An 18,596-nucleotide genomic window follows, 5' to 3' on the forward strand; every position below is an offset into this window, starting at 1 on the left:
CTAATGCAGATCACATCCCCTCCTCAAAACCATTTCATTTTGCAACTTAGGGATTTTATAATCTAAAGAGGGTAAACATTTCTGGCTAACTTGCTTTTAAAACATCACAAAGCACCTGGATTCCTCCACCACGGGGATAGACACGCACCTGCTCCATCCCCTGTCCTGTTATCGAGGGCCTGAAATAGGGCACAGGCTTTGCACCCTGACCCGCTGCCACCTCCAGCCTCTCAGTCATGAGATGTGGCTCCACTGCTGCCCCCAGCAGCTTGTCCACCAATTCATTTCACTCAAAATGCAGTTCCTTTTTTATATTTTTATATTCCAACAGGAATTTGTCTGGTTCCACCTCGGAGCTGATCCTGGTGCCACAAACCCTCTGAAAAGCTGCAACTACCTCCCATGAATTAATGCAAACCTGCCTTATTACTCCTGGGAAGGATTTCTGACAAGCCCAGTGCCGACACCGAGGGCATGCTGGCACGGCAAGATGAAGGCAAGCCCAAGGCTGCTTTCAAGAGCTGCGTCACCGCCCTGCCCACCCCAGCCCGCAGCACGGCGCTGGCACACTCGCCCAGACATGCTCTGCATGAGGATGCCCACAGTGCTCATCAGGATTTGGGGTGGGAAAGGAGGTGTTTTGGGTGTGGGGACCAGCAGCCAGCGTGGCTGCTGGCGGTGTCTCATGCTTACCAAGGTCGCTGCCATATTTGGCTTGTAGTTGCGAAGGGTCTTTGCAGCTAGAAAACATCTGCCATGTTGTGACACTTGATCATCTCCAGGATCATGGTGGAGGCACAGAAGGTGCTTCTCTGGCCACCTTTGTTCCTGGTGGAAGAAACACACGTGTCAGTGGTGAGAACATGGCATTACAGCATCTTTCTCCCTCTTAATTCCCCCTTTCTCTATCCATCCCTGCATCCCAGGAGATGTCCCACACCAGGAGCTCATACCCCACAGTCCTCCCAGACTGGGGGACCTGAACCAGACCCACATGGCGGCAGGAACTGTGATCCTGCCCTCTGGTCCTCGCAAGAGCCACAGCAGAGTATGAAAACACCTTTCTGGATCATCGCGGCTGAATCCTGGACATCTGGGCCCAGTTTCCAGCCCTGCCATGGTGCGATGCCTTCTGAGACCTTGGGGATGCCACTGTGTCCCTCTACCACGCCATTCCCCTCTGCAAGGTAACCTTGAGCTGATGACCTGTTGGCTAGTGCTGGTGGAGGAACCATCCCACGTTTCCCCCAGCACAGAGCTCACCGGGTACCTCCCCCCATCCTGGGATGAAATCATCCCACACCACCACGTCTGAACCCTGGCAGAAAAGGGGACCAGGGCAAGAAATAGAGAACATGATGCCAGCATGTTCTCAAATTATCCTTACGCTAATGAAGACAGACGAGGCTGTAATTAATTTTTGATTAAAGGCTCACCTCGCTGCTGACCCTACCAATCTGTGAACATGCTAGGTCCCATCGAGGTGAACACGCACGGGTGTTTGTGTGAGCCAAACCCAGGTGGCAGGAGGGGGATGGAGAGCGTGTCCACCTCAATGAGAAGTAAGTGGGGGGAGCTGCACAGCTCCTGCCACATCCCTTTAGAGCCTGTGACACACATGGGACATGGTGACAGGGCTGGGACCTCTGCCGAGCCTTGCTGCAAGACAGGGTACAGGCACAAATGGCAGGGCTGCTGCTGGCAGGTGTCACTCCCACCAAACATCCATCTCATGGAGGAGGTTTGACATGGTGACCACAAAGTGCCTCAAGCAAAACTCAAGTTGTAGGAGAGAGAGCACCACTGGGGACAGTGATGCCCGTTGGGACTTTTTAGAGGATTTCCAAGCAGAACTGGTGGCACGTGAGCTGGTGGCATCTCCCCCCATGCCAGAGCCTGTTCCTCTCCAGATGACACTCACAGGCAGTGCACCACCGTCCTGCCATCAACACTTTCCTTCTGCCAGCTCTCCACTTGGGCCAGGAGGTGCAGGAAGGACTTCCTGGAGCCCGGGGTGTCTCGATACACTGACCGCCACAGGTACTGGAAATTCCGGACCATCAGGTGCCCCTCCTGCAACTAGGAAAGCAAACCTCATCAGCTTGAACCCATGGGCTGCCCTCATTTGCCTCCATGGCAGGTCTGATGGAGGGCAAGAGGGGTTTGCCATGCATTAGTAGTAGAGGAAGAGAGGAAAACTCTTCCCTGGTCCTTCAAAAGATAGATAGTTGAGTCCTCTCCTCCACAGCTCACACTGCTTCCACCACCCCATCCCACCCGGGGGAAGCTCCACTGACATGGTTTATCGCAGCATCTCAGGCTCTCTCTGTATCTCCCTAAACCTATTACCAGACCCCTGAGCTTCCCCAAGGCTTCTCCATCCCATCCTTGTCTTGCATGCAGAAGATCCCAGGGGACGCGGTTTTTTTGTGTTTGCTGTAAACTAGGAGGCTGATGAGAAGCTGCCACCCATGGAGAGGGGGGAGAGTGGAAACGTGCCCTAATACCCTGGTAATCTGGTTAGTCTTGAAACCTAATCTGGTTAGCAGGCTCCAGGAGCAGGATTACAGCCACAAAGTTAAATGAGGCCAGGCTTTAGCCAGGCAGATGCAGGACTCTTGCTCAGAAGTACTCGGGGCATCAGGAGTGCCTGATGGGATGAAACCGTGGGTCACGCACTCCAGCTGCATTGCAGGTCTCAGAGGCACACGTGTGGAGAGCACACACTGGAGGAGAAAGGGGGGATCAAATGCAGATGGGGGATCCCCAGCTCTGGAGGGCTCCATCCATCCAATTTCAGATGCCTGATGAGCAGGGCAAGCACAGAACATCTCCAAGCAGTGGGACCAGGTATTCCTGTGGCTCTGCAGGGAGCCCCAGCCTGGGGAGTGGGTGGTGGGGGCATTTGGTGCCCACTCCAACCAGCACATCCCAAATGCATAAGGGCTTTTCGGGACTTTTCAGGAGCTCCGATGTGGGTTGGTGATATGGCTGGGACAGGCTGACCTCCCTGGGCTTGAGTTTTGGCTTCCAGGTGGAAGTCAGGAAAGCAGAGGGGGAAGATGAAACAAATAAGTGGGGTTAAAACAGGAGAAAACTCCTCTGACAGTCCGGGAAGGAAAGTTTTGGGATCCGTTTTGAAGCTCAGGTGAAAGCTCCATCTGGCTCTGGAGGACTTGTGACACCCCAAATGCCTGCTCCCCTACAGCCGGCAAGGCTTGGCAAGAAGTGGCTCCATGCATTTACCAGCTCTCCTCCAGCGATCTGCACCCTGGGGAACTCTCTTCTTAGATCCAGAGATTTCAATCACGCTGCATTTTAATTCAGCACGGGGTATGCTGTACCACCTCAGAGCAAAGCACATTTGCTGAAGGATTTTGTGCTGACACCCAGAAAATACCAGATGCCCCCCCAGAGTATGGACCAAACCCCTCTTTGTGTTAAGAGTCCAGATTATCAGGATTTATCTCCTCCAACCCCAGCTCCCACACTGAAGCACCTTTCACAGCCATGCCATCAGCCAAGCCACACACGTCCTTCCAAGCTCCATAGTTCCCATTTGCCTGATGACCTCCACTGAGGCACCAGCCTCAGCCTCTTGTCCACCCTTGAAAGATTTAAAGACTGCAGGGATGCCACCTCTTCATGTTTGGCTTCTGCAGTTAAACCAGCTCTTCTTTCCATGTACACTTCTGCACTCACGTGAGCTGTTCATCACAGTCCCTGTCAATTCCCAATCCCACTGCATTTCTCTTCATTTAAAGGCAAGCTGAACCAGCCAAGCATCAATGCAACAACAGGTGAAAACCTGTGTGGATCTTCTCATCCTGCAGGAAAAGGGCTCTGCTGGTCCCAGGGCAGCTGCTGTGCCCATGCAGGGAGTCTCCATCCTGCGAGACGTGTGTGGCAGGGCAGAGATGGACCTCTGGGCAGGATGAGAAAGTCATCCTACAGAGTTACCTAGCGTCTTGCAAGGAGCTGTGAACTCCAGAAAGGTTGGATGGAGCCAACAGCAATTTTACAGGCTCCTCTGTGCCAGGAGAAGAGCTGGGGCTGCATCCTCTGGAGGAGCTGGATGAGGCTGAAGAGACACCAGCATCTACAGCACCATTCCATTAGTTCATTAACGGAGAGTTACCTGGCTGGGCTATGACAAGCTCTTGGAGTGCACAGTGTCACTAGATGCATCATCCTTCTGCTCTTCAAAAAAGGTCTTTGCTCACATAAAGCGGCTTTTGGTGATGCCCCAGCCCCTCCTCAATGCAGAGGCTAACAAAAGCAATCCACCCCCTGCACATGAGCTCACCCAGCCCTGACCTCTGTACTGGGAGATGCCTGGGGGGCGCCTGGGCACACACACAGACACGAGTGAAGCCCTCCTGAACCCCCCTGCTCTGGCACAGAGCCAGAGGAGAGACCCTCACCCGTGTGATGTTCTGGACTCGGAAGAGACGGGGCACAATGTCCTCATCCGCTGCTCTGGACACGTACTCCACCTCCATGGGCGCCGTACTGCTGGAGCCCCGGCTCAGGCCAGTACTGCAAACAGGGCTGCCGAGAGAAGTACAGCTCTCCATGACCAGGAACACGTACTGGGACATGGGGAAGGGGCACCATGCACCACAGGCGACGCTGAGTGGAACGGAGTGGTTGGTGCTGGAGAGGGGCTGCTGGCAGAGGGGGTGGCTCCAAGATGGGATGCTGGACCCACAACGCCGTTACTCACGCAGGACCCACAGCGCACTGATGGATGGAAGGTCCCTCAGCTTCTTGGGGGATCAAAGCTGAAAGGTCGGGTCCAACCCCTGGCATCCATAGAGCCCTCTCCCCGCTGCACGAACACAACAGCTGGTGCTCCTGGAGATGGACTTTGCTGGTCCAGGATGGACCCTGACTCAGCCCCACCAAGCAGAGGCCTGATCCTACACTGTGATGGAGCAGGGCCTGGCTGCTCCAAGTCTGCTCTCAAACCCCATCACCTTTAGATGCTGCTCTGCCATCAGCAGCAACAACCATATGGGATGACAGTCCCCCTCGTCCCGTGGCCAGGACATCCCGCCAGATCAGATCAATCCCAACCTGCAGCCCAGGAACGGGCTGGGGAGCGACTCCTGCTCCCCCACGTGTCCAGCACAGCACTGATGGATGGCTCAGTTTAAGGGTCACAGATGCAATTGTTTTCACATCGCAACAGCTGGGAAACCAGCATCAACACAAAATATATGACATTTGTCACCGCACTTTAACAGGGCATTTATCATCTCAGCTCATCTAAAGGCTTGGGCCTAACTGCATGGCAAATGTGTTTGAGAAATAATTGGTTATTGAGAAATAATTGGTTATTAATATGGGCTATAAATCTCCCAAGATATCTAAGCCTTCTAGACTCAGACCTATAATTTGGATATTAAAACTTCCTTCGACAAGACGTAGTTCAAGTGAGGGATATACCCTCTAAGTCACCTTTCAGAGCTGCCTGCTGTCAAGGCCCATTTATTACTTCTTGGTCCTAAACTGGTAAACATTTAAGATCCAGCTAAATATCGTAACACAGACATCCCTGAAGATGTCCAGAGAGAGAAGCAGGGCTGAATAATGAAGAAAAATAGCAGAGTCCCTGTTGGACAGTGCCAGGGGACACTGCCACCAGCTCCCGGGGCCAACAGGACGCAGCATTGGCCTAGGAGGACACGCCAAAAGCAAAGGCAGCTGGGTTCACTCCTTGGCTAAAAGCTGCTCTCTCCAGGAAAAGGGAACAGGGCTTTCTAGCAATTTCCTCTCTCTTCCCCTTCCTACTGCCAGGAGATGGGCACCAGGCCATGATGTCACCGTGATGCAGCACAGTCGTCACGGCGACGTTGGCACCTGGCACCAGGGCCCTTCATTGTGCTGACGTGCACGACCGAGCCCGGTCAGAGAAAGGGCCATGGATGGACGTGTGAGCCCAGCTGTGAAAAAATAAATTAAAATGGAGCCGCCTTTGCCAGAGACATCCCGGGCTTCCAACCCAGAGGGGCCAGCTTGGTGGGTGGCTTCACCTTCTCCCAGCCATCCAGGAGGTGACATGGGAGCATCTTGGGACGCTGCCACCGGGACTCTCCCAGAAGAAAATGCCCTCCAGGGTTTTCCTGATGACTCCTGGGCCCCCACTGTGGGAGACATCGGCCTGTCAGCCCTGCACAGCCCCTGAGAAGCAGCAAGGCTTTGATGAGAAACAGGCCTTGGGAGATAGATCAGAAACTGCTGAGTTGTGCCAAGGCGGCAGGGAAAACAACGGGCAGCTGCAACACTGAGCTGTGGGAGTTACCGCCGGGTGAACAGCGCCTGAACGAGCAGGTGGTTGGTCTGCACAGCGCGTGTTAGAGTGGTCTCATGCTGACAGGAGAAAAGGTTGAGAGCTGTCGAATTGCCAATTTGCTAATTATGAAGTAAGAGCTTTGGCGAGAGCATAAATATGTGCTATTGGAAAAATAAACGGCTTTGCTCGATGTAACTCTCACAGAGTTGTGCAGGTCCGATATCCTCCCGCAACAACAGGCTGCCCAGGGAGGGGGGGACTCCCCATCCCTGGGTTGTTTAAGGGCCATTGGGATGAGATGTGGGGGGATGTGGGGTAGGGGAGAACTTTTTAGAGTCGGGCTGAGGGTTGGACTCATGCAGGACAAAATCCCTGTTCTCTGGAAGGGTTTTTGCTGCCAATCCCTGTCTCGGCAGCAGCCAGTTCAGGGGTGATGATGGGACCAGCAGGGAAGCTAGGGTCTCCATCACCTCTGCACTAGGCAGCACCCTGGACTAGAAGGAATCAGCACAAAAGTTCCCTGTGCAGATTCACACCCCAAAACATGCCAAGATTTGGCACCCGGATTCTAATTTGCCTTGAGCCTCTTCTCCTAAGAGTTTAAAGATTTCTCACCTCCCCTCTGAAGACAGGGATGCACCGCGAAAGAGCACAGCGATACTAGAGACAGCACTCCTGGGCAGAGCGATGCCAGTGGGTTCAGAGGGATTTTCCCTTAAGCAAAGCTGCTTGATGCACAGCTTGCTGGAAGCAGGAAGAGAGTGAAGGGGGAGAAAGAGCTGGAGAAATTATGAGAAACAAGGTCTGGAAAATTATGTCACCTTACTCCTCATTGCCACATGCAGTGACAGCAGGTCAGCAAATAAAGAGGACTAAAAAGCCCATCCTGCGCCCCAGATTCCATCGGGTGCCTTCCCTACCCAGTGCTCTGCCAGAGGGATGACGGGGAAGCAACAGCAGCAGTCTCTGAAACTGATGCTCTTGCTCTCCCTCAGCCAGGCTATGACAGCAAGCCCTTCCCATGAACAACAGAAGAATTAAAAATAAAAATCAACATTTTGTTTCATAAACATTAAAGCTCTGCAGAGACCGGCCTTGAGCAGCAGCCTCCTGCCCTGAGGGAATTAGAGGAGGAACCATCCAGACCGCACAGGCGCAACATCATTGATAGGGACACGGATGCTGTTTGCAGTGCAAACAGCTGTAGGAAGACCCACTTGGGAGGAGAAAGGCTCCTGGTTGGTTCAAAACACACTGGCCGAGAAAATCCTGGATGGGAAGGAAAGAGTGATTTTCTACATGTTTAGCTCAACAAACCCTTTCCCCAAAGAATCTACTGGCAATTCATTACACTGGATTTGTAGCTAAGAAGTTCCCACTCCCCAGACACGCCAGATCAATACACAGAGGGGGTTGGACAGGTGCCACAGAGGGGCAGAGCTCCCTGCTGATCCATCCTGGCACACGGACTGCTCGGTGTGTGTCAGCTCTGTCCCAGGGAGGAAACGTGTCTTGCATGAAGGGGACAAAGAGGTGATGCAGGAACAGCAATGCTCAAAGTAAATGACAAGGCACGGGTCCTTAATAGAGGATGAAAACTCCAGAGAACAGCGAAGTTTGGCGATGAGGCTTTGGCAGCCTTTGTCACAGGTCTCAAAGAAAATCCTTCTATATCCTTTGAGATTTAATGTCTTCCCTTTGATGAGAAACCCAAACAAAGCTGAGGAGCTGGATACTGCCCTTAGAAAGGGGGACAAATCAGTCTTTCATAAAGAAACCTTTAAGGTAGGAAGTATGATGAAATCTCTGAATTTGACTCCAGACCTACAGTCTCCTGCTGGGTGACTCTGGTGACCCATTCCAACGCCGCAGAAAACATCGTGGTGCAAAGGCTTAACTCAGCTTTGAGCTATCAAAGGCCCAAGGGGTGAGGAGAACGTATTCTCAGTCTGTCTCTAACCACGTAGAGGTCTAGAAGAAGAGTCACCATGAGAGATTGATGGCTCAGCAGTGCCAGAGAAGGGCCATGGGTTGGCGTGAGTTGGGCACGTCCCACCACACAGCAATGGTTGGACTGTGTTCTTATATGATTGCTCTGCTCAAAGTAGCAGCAGTGATCAAAGGGTAAGTAGGAAAAATAGGCTGAACAATTAGAAGAAAAAAAGATCTAAGCACACAGTCTTGTCCAGGCAGAGGAACATGTTTCTCTCCTGGCCAAAATAAACGTGTGTGTCTGATCGATGGTGGGAGTCTCTGATGATGGGCTCCAGCAAGGTCAGACAGATGGATGGTTAAACTCTATTGATCTCACCCTCATGAGACCTGATGTTTGATTCCCTTGCTGTCAGGCTGAGTTTAATCTGATAATTTAGAATATTAACAGTGCTTAATGTGGACCAGAAATAATATCTGACATGCTGCCCTTCTGCCAGGCTCTTAATGAGCAACTTGAGGTGTCAGTAGCTTGGAGACCATCTTCATTTCCAGCTCTGCCATGGAGAATCACATGGCGTCTGCTGAGGGACCCACAGAAAGTACATTTCTGCTTAATTAACATACAGAGCAGAAAAGGGAGCTGCCATAATGTCCCCAGTGCTAACGAGCCAGTGAAGGGGCTATGCCAAGCTGTTCGGAGCAGAGGCTGCTCTCCTGCCAGATGCTCAGGACCCTCAACTGCTACCGACTCAGCAGAGTTGGGTGACGCGGAATCCCCTGGAAGAACAAGCACCTGCAGGCTCGGGTCCAAAGCCAGTTTAGGTGGAGACGGGGTAATTAAAAGCTGAGAACTGATTCAGCATTTACATTTCCAAAAAACTAAACTGGTTCTAAAAAAAGAAAAGAATAAAGACAGACAGGCAACTGGCCAGCAAGTGGCCCCAGAAGAATTAATTCCACACAGGCTTTGCTGTAACGTGCTTGCTTCTCTGTTATTAGAAAATACATGCATTGTTCTATCATCAAAATTAGATTTTCCCTCTAGCTTGCAATTAAACCCTAATCTAATTTACCAGGAGCTGACAGGGTCCTCCAAGCTGAGCTTACAGCTCTGCTCCTCCTTCCCTGCCCACTTCCCTCCACCTGCTTTTGTGGGCTTTCCTCTGCATTTTAGGGTCTGTTCTGGAAGGTGCTGTGCATCAAGAAGGGCCACACTAAAGACTGGTTGTTACTCGGTAAGATCCGGCTGTGAACAGGCTACACAGTGCCCAGGTCTTCTCCCCCAAGCTCTCCTCATCGCCACTGCTAATCTCCAGTTCCCAGTAGGTTGTGTCCTCTGAGCCAGATCCCAATTCTCTAAGCAAACCTGTTTGTTGATGATCTCTATTATTTGTAGTGGCAGCACTTCAACACACAATGGTTAACTTTGCTGGGTTTCCTAGGGTGCTATGGAAAAACCATTTGCTACTTAATTAAAACTGCCCGGACTAGACTTTTGTGCTATGCAGAGAGGCCACAGCAGGAAGAACTGCTAGAAATGTTTTTATAAATGTGCTCCAGCACGACTGCAAGATTGCTCTTGGGCTTGTAAACCACAGCCCAGCGCTGGCTGGCCCTGCTTCCCAGGACGTTCAGACAAGTGCTCCCACCAACGCCTACAGCTGCACCCACAGCTGCAGCAGAACCTGCCCTTTCCCTGTAAGACACTAAATGGCTGTTTGGGGAATGTGATGGTGCAGTTTAACGATGAAAACTCACTGCACCAGTGTGGTGTTTGCCTCAGGCCACAAAGGTCTGAGAAAGCAGCTTTCCAACACCAGCCTTCCTTCCCAGGGGAACCAGTATGGGGGCTACAGCAAAGCAGCAGCAAGAGACTGGGGCAGCAGCACATGGTTCTGGTGGCAGTGCCTGTGTAGGTTCTTAGTGTAAAATGACAACACATGGGGTTGGCAGGGAAGAAAAAGAGGTCACATCATACATCTGCTTGTCCCAGTGCCTAAGTACAGATTTGTAGCTCCAGAAATAAAGCAGGACTCTAGGATATGGACGATGCAAAAAGCGTTGGTGGCATCTCACAGCCCCAGCTATCGTGGAGAACGTTGTCTCCTTCCCAGCGTCAGACTGGTGGAGATCACTTATTCCCTGAGCACCTAAGGGACATAAGCTGACCACGACTGGGAAGTGTTACTCCCCCAGGGAAAGTTGAAAGCAGTTTGTCACACCACAGGCAAACAGCTTTGCTCTCTGCAAAGCACAAACAGGAGACGAGGAAGGAGAAGAGCTTCAAGGAGAGAGCAAAGGGGCACATACCTCATCTGGCTCACGCGGCTGTCCATCAGGAACGACCAGTGGTACTGGACAAGAAGCGGGCTGCAGTTGGTCATCTCGATGTAACGCACATCTTCAGTGTCGTTCAAGATGCAGCCAAAGTCCAGGGCCGTGGGCTGGATATGGAGATTTGGGAAGTAGACTTCTCCCCGAACGGTGACCTGCTCCTCATGAGGATGCTCCAGAAACTGTATCTTCAGAACCTTCTCCACTACCCGGCTACACAAATCCTCTTCATAAGCAGGGTTAAATCTGATGGAGAGATGAAGTTCCTCCCCTACCTCCAGCTTCATGGGCTGCAAGGAAATGAAGAGTATTAATCACCAGTCTGATGAAGTCCCAAGGTCTGGCAGCACGAAACGTGGAAATGTTCAATGTGTGACCCCAGCGTAGGCTTCTCAGTTCATCCTGAGTTTTCTTCACAGTGTGTGCCTGACTGCAAGCCCCACCACGCTCTGTCTGAGACTATCTCAGGCCCATGTCCCTGTGCTCTGCATCAATACACGAGGAAAATAAATATTCTACTGCTGAATTCGGGACCCACAGAGGCGATGTGATAAATACACACTAAATCAGCACTTGGTACACCAGGGCCTTTTGCCCCAGCTCTAGAGGAACTGCTTTGCCCTCCCAGCACAAGCAGCATGGCACTGCAGCCTCGCCCTTGCAGGGGCTAGTCACTGGCACAGCACAGAAGCAGTGGCCGTGCCTACAACGTTTAACAGAGCCCATGTCCAGCCCCTTCCTCCAACAACAGGGCAGGGGCCAGGCAGCGGCTGGAGGAGCCTCCTCAGCCTTCCTGGAGGCAGGGCTGCCCCTGAGGAAAGCCAGCTGCTCTGGAGGGTATCTGAGAATGGCTGCTGGAGAGTTCAGTGACTTCCAAGAGACACCGTTATACACGGCTTGCCCAGGCCTAGCTGCCTGCTCCCCTCTCCTCACGTCTTAGAGCCAGGATGTATTTCCCCAGTTCAGATGATATTTTGTTTCCTTAAGCAGCTTGATTCAAATCTGATTTAGTTCAGGCCAGTCTATCACTGAGTCTAAGGAATAAACTTCTCTACTAGAGGACCTCCCAGCAGAAACGTACCACCACACCCCCCCTCTTCAAACCCCACAGCGGGAGGGCCCACGGCTGCTCACCTGAGCGTCTGCAGAGAGGGGCTGCCGCTCCGCGTCACAGATTAAGAAGGGCTGCTCTAAGGCCAGGACGACGCTGAGTGGCAGGGCGGAGGCGTTTCTTAAAGACAGAGACTGGTGCTGCAGAGTTAGGACATCACCAGGTTGCTACAGAAACAGGACACAAGGGAAAAACAACATGAAGTGGCCTTGGAACTCCTCCCTTTCTGACGCATTTCAAGTTTTTCAACCCCAGAAGTGCATACACCTCTATTCACTATTTTTATTAGTTTCTATCCTTCTAGGTGGTTTTTCTCTAAGTATATCAGATCCTTTCATGTTTAGAAACCACAGCATCCCCCGGGGACAGGGAAACACTCTGGCACACAGAGGAGGGAACAGGACCCTGAGAGGAGGCAGCTGCATGAACAAGATCCAAAGCAGAAACTGAACCCAGAGCACTTGTCTCCAGATTTGTATCCTCTCTCGAGAAGAACGGCACAAGATGATTGTCACTTATGTACAGTCATTTCTTACAACCTTGTCAGCTCTAGTAGCCTCATAAGAGCAGTGATGCTGGTCAGAGGAGAAAAGCGAGCAGGATTTGGCCCACAGTGGAGAGCCTGCAGCAGCCTAAGGTTGGCTTTGAGCATCTACAGGCACATACAGCCAGCGAGAAACCTCAACAGTGGCGCTGCAACGGGTGTCCTGCTGCCCCTGCTCGGCTCCACCTAAGCTATTTCTTCCTGTTTATGCATTGCTCTGGGCTTCCTGCATGGTTTATATAAACTAGACAGTGTTTGGGAAACTGGTTCTGGATGAATTGGTATCAAACAGCTGCAGTGTCATAACACTCAATCAGAGTGCATGGCATCAAGCAGACCACAGGCAGACATCAGGGACAGCTGAAAAGCTTCTAATTAAACCTGAACTGCCTCCTCACAGGATTTTGTGCTTCTCTGGAAGCCTGGGAACCAGAGGAGAGGCCTGAAAACACAGAAACTAAATAATGAAGTATCTTATTTTTCAGACACCTCACAGGAGAGGGAAGGTGATGCAGAAGTCAGAATCCAGAGGCTAAGGGGCACCTGCTTTGCGCTGGTGTTATCATCACTGCAGCTGAAGGATGTCTGCAGGTCCTTTGAAGAAGGTGAAGCTTGGGGAGTTGCAAAGAGCTACTACACCAACAGCAGAGAAGGCAAAGAGGGACAAGAAATGACAGGTTTTTCTCATCAGCCTGAGGAGCTGACAGGAATCTCAGTTCTTCTCAGCTTCCCTACAGGATCGGTGTTCAGACATCACCGTGCCTTGGAGGATCCCCAGAAGCCTCCCTTCACCCCGAGTACAGGAACTGGTGTCTCTCTAGAAGTAGCCATGATCCCCCTCGGCAGAGCAGCTGTTCTCTCTGTTTTACTTGGGTGAAGTTAAAAACCAGTCCCATCTCTAAAAATACCCTCACTTACTTTACGAAGCCCCTCAGGAAGGGTGAGGAGGGGGTTTAGCATCGCTCAGCTGCAGCACTCTGCTCGCCCACCTCAGCCCCAGCACACGAGGTGCCTGTGCAAAGCCCACGCTGTTCTCGTGGGTCCCACACATCTCACCCTGTGCCCTCGGCTCAGCAGCTCAACTCTGTCTCCACACCAAGAGGGCGGAATACAGCTGGTGGGACTGCTCCCGATCCCAGAGGGGCGAAATATTGATCTCAGTGTTAATGGCAAAATCTTGGTCCCGCTCAGCTCAATAGTCAAAGCCCCAGAGACTTGGAGAAGCCATTTAACTCCCTCCTTCGAACACAAGCACACCCCCACCAGGCTTTCAGTCACCAGCCATGCTCTTCAGTGCCAGGATGAAATCCAGAGACTTACCTTCTCCACCCGGAAAGTGATTTCCCTGGAGGACATTTGCAGGACGGGAGCAATGAACTCGCAGGTGACATCCACTTCCATTATCGGAGCCTTCTCTGCCTTGCTCCCCACGACGGCGTGGCACAGCAGCCGCTCCTTCACCACCTGCACGGAGGAGTCACCCGTCACCCAGCGGGGCCCAGCAGGGCGTCCTCAAAACGCACTGCGTTTGCTGCCCACCCAACCACAGACCCTGTTACCGCCATCAAGTTACAGCCACGGGACTCCTCAGCAGCCCCCTTTTCTTTTTATGCTGCATCCCATTTATTCTGCTCTCAAACGTCCGTAATGCCACACCCCACTATCCACAAAAAGCCCTTGTGAGTCATGTGCTGCTACAACTGTAATAGTCCCTGCCCCAAATTATTACTGTTTTGATTTGTCCCACTGCCAGGCATAATACTTACAGAAAGCTGTAGGAACTGATTTAAAAAATAATAATACAACTATATTAAGGGAAACAGGTGACAGAAGGGCCAATGCTAGCAAACTCTCCCTTGGAAGCTTAGAGGACAGGATCCATGGAAAAACACAAATAGGCAGACTGTCTTCAGGTAAAGAGGGGGCCACTCATTCCTAGCAGGTACTGTACCCTCCTAGAGCTGGTTTTAAAAGAAACCTCCCCAGGAAAGAGAGGTCTTGCAGTTCACATGCAAACCCTCTGCTTAAGCTGGATGCTCTTTTTCCTGTTTTCTCATGGTTTCAGTTCCCCATATTCCTGCCTTCATTTCTCACTCTTCCCTCTGATACAACACCACAACCCAACTCCTCCTCCTCGTCTACAGACTCAAAATCATCCGTGTTGCATGGGCGATGCAGGGAGTTGGGCTTCTGACCAACCTCAAGAGTATTAAGTTCTCAAGACCCGAGGAAGGTGGAAAGCCCACTCCCAGGGTCTTGGTTTTGACTGCAGGAGCCGGGCAGCCACAGCTCAGCTCACAGATCCCCTTTCGGCTTTCCAGGCAAGACAGCCTCACCTGCACCCTGATCACTTCATTTCCTTTCTGGTAGCTTTTCCCTACTTCAGCAAAACCTTTGAGCTCCGAACTGCACAGGGACAGTCCCATTGCAGTCAGTTAGGTGAGTAATCAAGTATTCCTCAAGCTACCACCAAGGCAGCCCTTTAAAACACCTTACAAAACACAAGTATCAGCAGGAGCTTGATGCAGATTTATTCCACCTTTGCCTAAACCTCTGGTCTTGGAGAGAGGGAACGCACACCAGGGTTAGCTGGCAGCTTCTCTGCAGAGTAGGATTTCCCCTGAGAAAGAAGGGTCCAGGGAGGAGAACACCCCGTGACCCTGCTGAAATCTCCCCCTGAGCTGCCATCCAAGGGTGCTGCGAGACCTGGCTGCCCTTGGCACCCTGGGACTGGCTGAGAGACTGGGGTGAGCCGTTACGGAAATACTGACAAAGTCAAGCTGTCAATTGTAATGATCCCTGCAAACAGCTTCCCACGTGGATGAACATCACCCGATCGCTACAGCTGACACACTGTGCTCGTTCTTCTGCTCCAGGACTCAGTGCTAGACAAGCCCTCTGCCCATGCTTGTCTACAGAGGAAAAATGATGCTACTCCCAGACACTCCCTCCCTTCACAGGTGTTTTGTTTTACTCACTGCTTCCCCCAAATACATTACTTTGCACTTTGTTATTTACTTTCTGCCTGTGCTCCTAGTCTAAGCGTAACTTACTTTCTCTGCCCTTCCTTTCTGCCTCAGCACATGACACCTTGTAACCTGCCATTTGCCCCTGGAGTAGCAATATCTCCTTCAGTCCGTGTTTTGGTATCAGCAGGTTGGGTTTACAGTAGCCATGGAAACATGAAAAAGCCTTAGGAACTGACAGTGGCCAGCAAGGAAAGCTGGTGCTGCCATGGTAGCTTGTGCTGTTAGAACAGTTTCTTGAAAGCACTTGCTCCTGATGGGGAAGGCTCAGCCCTCGGCGGGGACCTCACCTGAGGAGTGCTGGAGAAGCATTCCAGCACCATCTCTGTAGTCTTGCCCGGCATCAGCTCCACCCTCAGTGGTTGAACCTTAAACCCAGGGCGGGCAGGTCTGGGGCTCTGGGAGGAACCTTGGCCCTCGGTGGTGCTGACAGCAGGGACACGATGACGCCGGCGTAACGAGCCAGAACCTGCTGTTGGCCCGTAGAGCCGATGGGCACGCCGTCCTTTGTTTCTTACCTTGAAGTGGTAACAGCAGGGATCCAGTCTGGAAGAGAAGGAGAGATGGAAAAAGTCATGGGAGCTGCTATCTCCCAGCGGTCACCCAGCTTCAGCACCCTGACGGCGTTACCTGACTGCACACTCAGCAATAAAAGCACCTCCAAAAAGGCTGACCTAGCTCAGAGCTTCAGCAAAAGCCAGACCTTGGTTGCCCCTAAGTTTATCAGCATCCAGCAGCTGCTCTGTTTGCGTACAGCAAGGAAGAGCTGCATGAAGATCATCATCTCAGCTGCTGCAGACAGAGCATCACCAGCCTAGAGACCCTCCGTGACCTGGGCACCCCCTGCCTCACTGGTCGGGCCCCTGCCCTGGCAGCCACGTTATCCCCTCACCCCCCACCCCTTAGGGAGCATCCAACCTCATCACCCCCAACATGTCGTCCCTTGCCTGAACAGTGCAGGTGGTGCTGTGGTTTAGGAAGATAAATGCACTGTGAGAACACTGGATCAACAGAAGTTTCCCCAAATCAAACATGGCAGCAAGACCAGGTCTGGCTGCTGAGGGGATGGAGCAATGATGAGACGTCAGTAACTAGAGCTAGATATAAACCAAAATGAATACTCAGTGGAAATTGATTTCTTCAGGTAAAGAAACACTAACTGCAGGCTCATCTGGAGTAATTATTTTACCCTCTATAAATCTGAGCATGACCAGGACGTGAATTGTTCCTGGAACAGTTACTGGTTTTCTGAAAAGGACAGAATACACGGCTTACAAAATGCATGCCTGCCCCAGGCAGCTAAATGCACAGACCTGAGAGTATAGAACAAACCAGCCTTTGAAAAGACTGTTAAAACATGATGCGTACAAGCTTAGTGTGAAATGGTTTCTGTGGTGGGCAGCACAGACGAAAGCCTGGAGAAGCTCTGGGTGGATGCAGAATCTGTGGCTCTGGGAAAGCCCAACTCATCTGAGATGTTACCTGGGTCCCGTCTCAGCTCACCTGGGGCAGCTCTGCAGCCGACAGCAAAGGCAACAACTCCAGAGTCTGCAGAGCAAGACGTGAAGGGGGGCAGAGGACCATGACACAAATCACACTGACATCGCCCACTCCGTTGGGTAGCCAGTCTGTGGCTGCACAGAGCACAGGACACGCTGGACAAGCACCAACCCCCTGCAATGTCCCTGCTCTTTCTACCCTAAAATTTAGGTATTGGACCACTATGGACCCTCTGCAGCCAGGGAAAGGAACAGGCACCTCAGGAAGACTATTCTTCTCATCTCAAGAGGTCTCCAACACAAAGCAGGCAGCACTTTGTAAAGGTTTCTTTTTCTCCCATTTACGGGAACATGCCTGGTTTCAGACAGAGGCATTAGGAGCAGTGAATCCCCTCCTTTGAGCTAAGCTCTTTCATTAACATGTTCCATTTATCCCTCCCAAACTCAGGGGACTTCTCCTCCTCTCCCTTCCAGAGCTGGTCCTGCAGCCACCCTCGCCTGCCCGCGCCTCAGGCTCCGCTGCGGCGGTGACGCCGAGGAAAGCCGGTGGGAGAGACGAGGGAAGAGCGACTACGTCTGATGAAGAGCAGCCCGGCAGGGGAGACGGGGAAGGCGAGCTAATGAGGGATGACACGGGGCAAAGAAATTCTGCTGCTCCTCCAGGACTGCTGGGCACAAAACAGCACCATTAATTCAGTCAAGGACCTGCTAACAAGCTACCACCAAGGTTTTCTGCTGTGACGAGATGATACTCCATAGTGAAGGGAAAAACAAGCAACATTGTTCCAAAGGGAAATACGTTTATACTTGTAATGTAGCATTTCCCACCCAGAGGCTTCCAGGACCTGCTGTTTTCCTCCAAATCTCTTTTTGTTCAAGTGAGGAAATAGATGTATTATAACTAAAGACAAGTCAGGGACAGTTTAACAACTGGTTTCCATTTTGGTGGCTTTTGAGGGTACCTAACAACTTTCAGATGGCCATAGAAGGTTTCTGAAGGAAGCCCTGTGGCTTCAGGAGAACAGAGCCAGGACCTTGAGCGCTGAAGAACAACCAGCCTGAAGGACTACAGCAAAACTGCCCCTTGCTGAGCCCACGGCAGAAGTTGAGAGATACCCTACCTGAATTGGGGTCCCAAGTTGAGCTCTGGAGCAAAGGGTTTGTCGGTGACAATTGTGGTGCCAATGCCAACAGCCCGGACGGGGATCACGTAGGTGTGGCTGTTCTCGATGAACAGGTTCACCTCGTCCTTGAATTTCTCCGTGTCATCCAAGCTTGCTATGACAGCCACAGACACCTCTGTCTCAGGGGGAATCACTCCTTCACCGGGTTCAATCCTCCAGCACGAGCATTTGCCAGCCTGTAAGACAAGCCAAACACTAACTTAGCATGGAAACCACGGACCCTGGGCTCTTGTGGGGTGCAGGAAAAGGAAGAACTAAAGATATGAGGATAAAAACCAGAAAGGCTCCATTTCCATAAATCCAAACTAGTGTCTGGAAACAGCAAGTATGTAGGAGCTTCTACAGCCTGTATTTTACCTTCCTTTAACAGACTCACTTCATTAACCCAGTGTTGCCCAACCCAAGGGATGCTCATCCTCAGGAAGACGTTATTCCCCCTCCAGTTTATCTTTTGGAGTGCACGCCAAGGGAAGCTACTTCACCTCTCCTGGCTTCCCGACAATGGTGGCTGGGTTAGCATAAAGGCTCAAGGCCAGAGGAAGCCAGGACTGCTCAAATCCCACCGCAGCAGCCACATGGCTGGGGGATACTGCTGAGAGCCTGAAGAGTAACTCTGCAAAACCGGCTGATCAAAACCCTGACACCAACGTCTTCTTTCCCAAGAG

General features: G+C 51.8%; 1 protein-coding gene across 1 annotated transcript in view; it reads right to left on the reverse strand.

The window, feature by feature from the left end:
* Nucleotides 1-740: 740 nt before the first annotated feature.
* LOC141963904 (hydrocephalus-inducing protein homolog) overlaps nucleotides 741-18,596 on the reverse strand; it is a 36,674-nt gene continuing 18,818 nt past the window's right edge. Inside the window, 7 exon segments of the mRNA XM_074913641.1 lie at nucleotides 741-828; nucleotides 1,922-2,079; nucleotides 4,425-4,551; nucleotides 10,544-10,857; nucleotides 15,539-15,616; nucleotides 15,767-15,794; nucleotides 17,869-18,107. Coding sequence (XP_074769742.1) covers nucleotides 741-828; nucleotides 1,922-2,079; nucleotides 4,425-4,551; nucleotides 10,544-10,857; nucleotides 15,539-15,616; nucleotides 15,767-15,794; nucleotides 17,869-18,107 — 1,032 coding nt within the window.

Source organism: Athene noctua, chromosome 9, assembly GCF_965140245.1.
Source record: "Athene noctua chromosome 9, bAthNoc1.hap1.1, whole genome shotgun sequence".
Classification (NCBI taxonomy): Eukaryota; Metazoa; Chordata; class Aves; order Strigiformes; family Strigidae; genus Athene; species Athene noctua.